The sequence below is a fragment of the Penaeus japonicus genome, unplaced genomic scaffold, assembly GCF_977035675.1.
Source record: "Penaeus japonicus unplaced genomic scaffold, GWHDUDI00000001_assembly GWHDUDI00000029, whole genome shotgun sequence".
Taxonomy (NCBI): Eukaryota; Metazoa; Arthropoda; class Malacostraca; order Decapoda; family Penaeidae; genus Penaeus; species Penaeus japonicus.
This window is the reverse complement of record NW_028234431.1, coordinates 32,439,747-32,447,246: the sequence shown is the minus strand read 5'-3', so window position 1 is coordinate 32,447,246 and position 7,500 is coordinate 32,439,747. Positions and strand designations below refer to the sequence as shown.

At 41.1% G+C, this 7,500-nt stretch overlaps 1 protein-coding gene across 1 annotated transcript in view; it reads left to right on the top strand.

Annotated features, from left to right (window-relative positions):
- Positions 1–7,500, top strand: part of LOC122255616 (uncharacterized) — a 100,995-nt gene that overhangs the window by 55,900 nt on the left and 37,595 nt on the right. Inside the window, exon 2 of the mRNA XM_086554331.1 lies at positions 1,241–2,466. Coding sequence (XP_086410457.1) covers positions 1,359–2,466 — 1,108 coding nt within the window. The 5' untranslated portion in view covers positions 1,241–1,358. The remainder of the gene's footprint in view (positions 1–1,240; positions 2,467–7,500) is intronic.

Sequence of the window (7,500 nt, the reverse complement as noted above, 5' to 3'; positions counted from 1 at the left end):
TTAGATAAATATCATTTATTTTCTGTGGCTGTTTGCACGCCATTAATTTTAATCAATTCGATTTTGAGTTTGTCCAAATCTCTTTGCTTTGATGGAAATTACCTCTCGATTTCCTCAACAGCATCATCGTTACCATCAGCAATTGATGTTATTATAATTCTGGCATCAATATCACTACCATTATCATCAGCGCTGTCAATGCATTTAACAATACAACGAGCTATAATCTTTTCCGTCTTCCTTTTTTTACAAATTCACTTTTTTATCATCTATTCTTTCATGTTTTTTTATCATCTACTCTTTCACTTTTTTATCATCTACCCTTTCTCCTCTTCTTCTACCCAACAAAGCCTACTTTCTTTCCTTAAAAGACCTTTTCACATACGAAAGCATATGTTATAGTCTTGGTCTTCCATTCGAAGAGGCTTTGCATTCTCACCCGAGTGTTTGTATCCCGTGAAAGACATACACATATATATATATATATATATATATATATATATATATATATATATATATATATATATATATATATATATATATATATATATATATATATATATATATATATATATATATATATATAATACGTGTGTGTGTGTATATGTATATATATATATATATATATATATATATATATATATATATAATATATATATATATATATATATAAATATATAAATATATATAATATATATTATATATACATATATATATATATATTTGTATATATGTATATATATATATATATATATATTATTATATAATAATAAATATTATATATATATATATATTATATATATAATATATATATATATATATATAATATATTATATATATATAATATATATATTATATGTAATATATATATATTATATATTCTAAATATATATAATAATATAAATATACATATATATATATATATATATATATATATATATATATATTTATATTATATATATATATACTATATATAATATAAAATTATATATATTTATATAATATGTGTGTGATGCTCTATGTAATGTTTTTCATCTCTTACTCTCTCTTAATCTCTCTTTCTCAGGCTCTCTCGCCCACCCATTTTCTTTATCTATCTATCTATCTGTCCCGTTCTATCTCCCGATCTTTCAAACCATCTATCATCTAAGCCACTGTTATTCACTGTCTCCGTCGAAGTTTTCCCATATTTTTCGGCTTGCTTAAAACATCCTGTCACCTGCTCCTTTGTCCCCTGCAGGAGCGCCGCCGGTGCGGGAGGGCCGAGGGAGGCCTTAGGCGCCGCTGACACCCGAGGGCAGACGATGACAGCGACGCCCCAAGCCGGCAGAGGGGGCAGCTAGAAGGCGCCGCCAGCCATGATGACGGAGGCGGCGCTGGTGGTTCCCCGCGCCCCAGAAGCCTCCCACCTCCGTCCCGATGTCCCAGCGACGCCCGCACAGAAGGTCGCCGCCCATCCCAGCGCCTTGCCTCGCCCGCGCCACCCCGCCCGCGCCCTGCCCAGAAACCGCCCCCAGAGCCACTCGTATCCTGGGACGTGCAAGGAGTACCAGGACATCGCCGGAGCGCCGCGCGTGTGCGTGATGGACCCCGAGGGCGTCCCCAGGAAGGAGCCGTGCGTGGGGGACTTGCCTCGCCTGCCCTCCGGAGGCCCCGCCCACGCCCCGAGGGACAGCGACTGCGTCATGTCCTACGTGCACACGAACGGCAGCATCGCGTTCCCTCAGCTGAAGCACAGCTGTGATGTCATGAACCCGAGCGTTAGGATAAACCTGGAGGACGGCGACGCCTTCCCGCCGGGCCCGTTGAGGAGCAGCGACAGCTGGGAGTCCTTCAGCACGAGCCCCGGCAGCAGCGAGAACGGCGACTCCGTGTCGAGCGGCAGCCGCGCGGAGGAGTTCTCGGAGGACTCGGAGGGCGACAGCTTCGTGGACTGCGGCCACGCCGACTTCCCCTTCTGCGCGTGCCTCAACGAGAAGGTGGGCGGGCCGCCGGGGCTGCAGTGCGACCACGAGGACTTCCCCTTCTGCGACTGCCTCGCCCGCGCCGCCGAGCGGAAGCACAAGAAGACGCTGGGCTACCGGCAGCCGCGGGGCGAAGGGCGGCGGCGCCGAGGCTACATCGGGCCGTCGCTGAGCGCCTTCAGGGACGCCGGCCTCGAGGTCTTCGACGAGACGGAGGAGTCCGACTTCCAGGAGTCCGAAACCGAGACGGGGACGCCGCTGGGACGGCACTCCGACGGCGAGACTGACACCGAGGGCGCCGGGGCGGAGTCCGAGGTCGAAGGAGCCGTAGGATACAACGGCAAGGACTCGGACGAGGCGACGGCGGGACTCCTCGCGCCGCCCGGCCAGCCGCTACGGCGCGCCTCCATCGTCACTTGCGACAGCCGAAGGGCCTCCATCGTCACCAGCCCCGACCCCGTCAAGATCGCCGTCTTCGGCACCGACGGCGTCGGAAAGTCCGGTCAGTGATGTGGGTTTGTGAGCGCGCGTACGTGTGTGTGTGTTTCTGTCAGTGTGTTTGCATGTGCGTTTCTGTGTGTGTTTACATGTGCGTTTCTGTGTGTGTGTTTACATGTGCGTTTCTGTGTGTGTGTTTACATGTGCGTTTCTGTCTGTGTGTTTACATGTGCGTTTCTGTGTGTGTGTGTGTGTGTGTGCCGTAAGTTTGCTGTAGAATGATATAACACACCCCATAATTGTGATATCCGTAGTGTGACATCAATGAGGGAAAGCAATAAAGATAAATTCCATCTCACTCAGGGAGAAAATAATCCCGCTAGCCAAACGTTTGTTAAGTATACCTACATTACGTCAATATATACAGCAGTTCGACGTCATGAGATACGATTATGCTCTTCGCAGCGTGAGCTCCAGTCTATTTCAGTCTACTCGCTGTCAAACTCATCTATCGGCCTTCAATCTCCATCATCAACAGTCCATCATTCCATCACCTCACGATGCAGGCATTTTTTTTTTTTTTTATTAATACACATTCTGGTTAACAGATTTTGCAAACTATCTATTTAAAGCGGACATTAAATATAATCTTCTTCGTTAATCAGTAACAATGATAAAATGGTAACGATATTGATGGTAATGATAATGATAATTACAATAATGATGATCATAATACTAATAATGATGATAATGATAATGATGATGATGATGATGATAATCATGGTACTAATGATATCAATGATAATGGTAATGTTATGATGATGTCAATATACAGCAGATGATGATAATAATGGTAATAATAATAACCATTATTGTAATTATCATTATCATTATCATCAATATCATTACCATTTTATCATTGTTACTGATAAAAATAATAATGACACAGTGCTAGTGATACGATACAGAACAGAAATAAACAAAAAACTGAAAGTGTGATGCAAAATGTGTGATGTTGAGAGTGATGGAAGTGTGACGTAGATATGTGGTAGTGAGAATGATGAAAGTGTGTTATAAAATATGTGATGCTGATAATGATAAAAGTGTGATGGTGAGAGCGATGGTAATTAGATGATAATGATGATCATAACGATAATGATGATAATGATAACAACAATACCAATGATAATAATGATAACAAGAATAATAACAATAGAGATGATAATGATGATCACAACGATAATGATGATAATGATAACAACAATAACGATGATAATAATGATAACAAAAACAATAACAATAGAGATGATAATGATAACAATAAAAAATTATGATAATTCGCAAGTGTTTCTTCGTGTTATTCAACTAAGAAAAAAATAACTAGATAGAACTGCGCCGTTTGCATAAATAATTGATAATTCAAAATTCAAACGGCAGTGAATCTGACGCAGGAAAAAGACAAAAAAAAAAAAAATCAGATTTAGATTCCACGAACGCGGATATATCCACGTGAATCCGCAAGAAAACATAAAAAACGCCAGTGTTTACATCGTACCCGTAATTTCTGGGAATAAATCTAATTGGCAAGGTCATGTTATTAAGTTGATAAAAAGGTTTCGTACTGCGAATAGAGCCTGGGGGAGATTGCATCATGCTCTGCTCTGTTGCAATTGAGATTTTCTCCGTTTTGGTTCTCGTTAACAAGCCTCGCAAATATAGTTATAGGTTCACATTTGTGTGTATATGTATATGTATATATATAGATATATATATATGCATAGTATATATATATATATATATAATATATATATATATATATATATATATATATATATATTGTAATATGTGTGTTGTGTGTGTGTACATACAAATATTATGTATATATATATATATATATATATATATATATATATATATAATATATATATATATATATATATATATATATATATATATATATATATATATATATAATATATATATATATATATATATATATATATATATATATATATATATGAGTGTGTGTGTGTATGTGTACATACACACAGACATGTATATGTATATTCATGTGTGTGTGTGAGTGAGTGTGTGTGAGTGACTGAGTAAGTGACTGAGTGTACCATTATGCGCGCGTGCGTGTGAGTGTGCTCATGTATATATAAACGTGAGTGTGTACGTGTTCCTTTACGTGTATGAGTGAGCGTTTGTAGGTGCTTACATCTGCTTGGTAGCCTCTATACATACACCACGCACGTCCACAGCGCCCTCTATAGGTTTAAAAGGAAATTGATATCCACAGAGGAGGCTCGAGTACAAAACTGTAGTTAAACTTTCTAAGTAGTTTTAACTGAACTTTAAGAGTCAGTGAGGCCGCAGCAGGGTAGGGTGTGATGACGTTGGGAGGGGGGGTTATGATAACAGTACGAAAGGTGATGTCGAGAGTGATGAATTAGTGATGCAGCATGGGTGATGTTGAGAGTGAGGAAAGTGTGAAGAAAAATGTGTGATGAGAGTGATGAAATAGTGATGCAGCATGGGTGATGTTGAGAGTGATGAAAGTGTGACGTAAAATATGTGATAGTGAGAGTGATGAAAGAGTGATGTAAAAAAATGATGTTGATAGTGATGAAAATGTTATGAAAAAGAATGATGATACACCGAAGAAGAAAAAAAGATAATTTAGTGGAATGCATTTGTCTCGAATCGTATATCATTATAAAAAAAAAAGTGAATGAACATAATTTCAGCGCCTCCACCCCCTCCCCCTCCCCCCTCCCCCTCCTCTGCGGATGTAATTTAAGTTGTTATAAATAATGACTGGTATTATGTCGTTCCTACTTGCCAGATAAGTAGTGTGATGTATAGAGAGAGATAAAAAGATAGATGATATGCATATATGTATATGTTGATAGATATAGATACGAATATATCTATCTATAGAGAGATAGAGAGATATTTTCTTAATTTTCGCTGAATTCTCACTTTAGATAAGCCTCTTGCTCTGATATAAATTCCTTCTTCTCAAATATTCCATAAGATATAAGCTCTCCTTAATATATCATAAGGCGTAACCTGAATAATTCATCAAAGCGGGGGAAAAAAAAACCGTTGAGTGGGTGTGGTAATATGGCGGACTCAAGTGGGTGTAGCAAGATGGAGGACCACTTAACCTACCCATCTGTGAATGCGCAAACGCGTACACGAACGACCAACGGGAACAGAATCTCCTTGATATGATACACGAATTGGCGGATATAAATTGCGAGTGTGTTTCCCACCCTCATCAATCTGTTTGAAGAGATAAGATATACATTATAATTTTCAAGCCAATAATCCAAGCGCGATAAATGAAACCTGTGAAACGAAGATTTATAAAGTAAAAGCTTAAAGACAGATCGTTATTGACTCACTTTTAGCGCGGATTAAATAAGGATTTAGAGCTACTTAGCGGCGAATTAAGCATATCTCTAGTGTAGGAAATTAGATTTTACAATTTCCCTTCGCTTTACATTGATGATTTACACATCGTTTCCGCAAAAGTTTTTTTTTTTATCAATCTCTCGTTTTTCGTTAATTTTGATTTTTGAAAATGATGTGAACCGATTTCTCATCTAAAATGGACGCAGAAATCAATAAACCGCAAAATACATCGCATCCAGAAGTCACAAAAGACGTAATTGAATAAAGAAAATGAATAATGAAGTATTCTCTGGCTAATTAGCCATTATCCACGAAATTAGGTCTTCTATGTCTTTGCCCCCCCCCCTCTCTCTCTCTCTCTCTCACTCACTCTCTCTCTTTCTTTCTCTCCATCTCCATCTCTCTCCATTTCTCTCTCTCTCTCTCTCTCTCTCTCTCTCTCTCTCTCTCTCTCTCTCTCTCTCTCTCTCTCTCTCTCTCTCTCTCTCTCTCTCTCTCTCTCTCTTTCTCTCTCTCTCTCTCTTCCTGTCTCTCTTTCTCTTTCTCTTTTTCTTCCTACTCTCTCCCTCCCTCTATCACTCTCTCTTCCTCTTATTGAATCACTTCCTCCCTCCCTCCTTCTCTCTTACCCTCTTCGTCTTCCTTTCCTCTTCCCCTCTCTCCTTCTCCCCCTCTGTTCTCCACCCCCTACCCCCATCCCTTCCATCCCTCCCCCCTCTCCACATCCCCCTTGCCACTCCACTCCTCCCCCTCTTCTCCTATTCCTCTCACTTCCTCTCCCTCTCTCTTCGTCACCTCACCTTACCCCATCCTCTTCCCTCACCCTCTCCCTCTCCCCATCCCCCTCTGCCAACCCACTCCTTCTTCCTCCCTCTCCCTCTCTCACCCCCTCCCCTCCCCTTCCCCCTTCCCATTCCACCCCACGTCCTCTCCCCATCCCCGTCTCCCTCCCTCCACCCTCTCCCGCTTTCAAACAGCCTCCTAATTGCCTATCCCTCAGCCCCCCCACCCCCCTTCCCCCACACCCTCAGCCCGCCCTTCCCTCCCCTCCCCCACACACCCCCAGCCCGCCCCTCCACCCGCACCCTCATCCCGCCCCTCTCCCCCTTCCCCCCCACACCCTCAGCCCACCCCTCCCCCCCCCCAAACACACACCCTCAGCCCGCCCCTCTTCCCCTCCTCACACACACCCTCAGCCCGCCCCTCCCCCCCACACCCTCAGCCCGCCCTCCCCGCCCGCCAATCGCCAATCGCCCGCCAATCGCCTCCTTATCGCCCCCTTATCGCCCCGCTTCCCCTACCATAGCGACGCGTCTCTCACAGGTAGATGGCGCGCGGTGAGATTAACTCGTTCGTGGTTTTTTTTTTTTTTTTCTTTTCTTTTCTTTTTTTTTTTGTAATTGCTTTTTGATGCTTTATTAATGTTCGTAGTTGTGGGAAGATTTATTTTCTTTTTCTTTTCTTTTTATCTCTCTCTCTCTATCTTTCTGTTATTAATATTATCTCATAGTTTTTCTTAGGAAGATTTATATTTTTTTTATTTTTCATTTCTCTCTATCTATTAATATCATTATATCATGATTTTTATCAATTTTTTAAAGTGTTCAAGTTGATGGTGGTTACGATAAGATTTTATCTAATATTTTCGTGTGTTTTTTTAATTATTCGTCTTTTT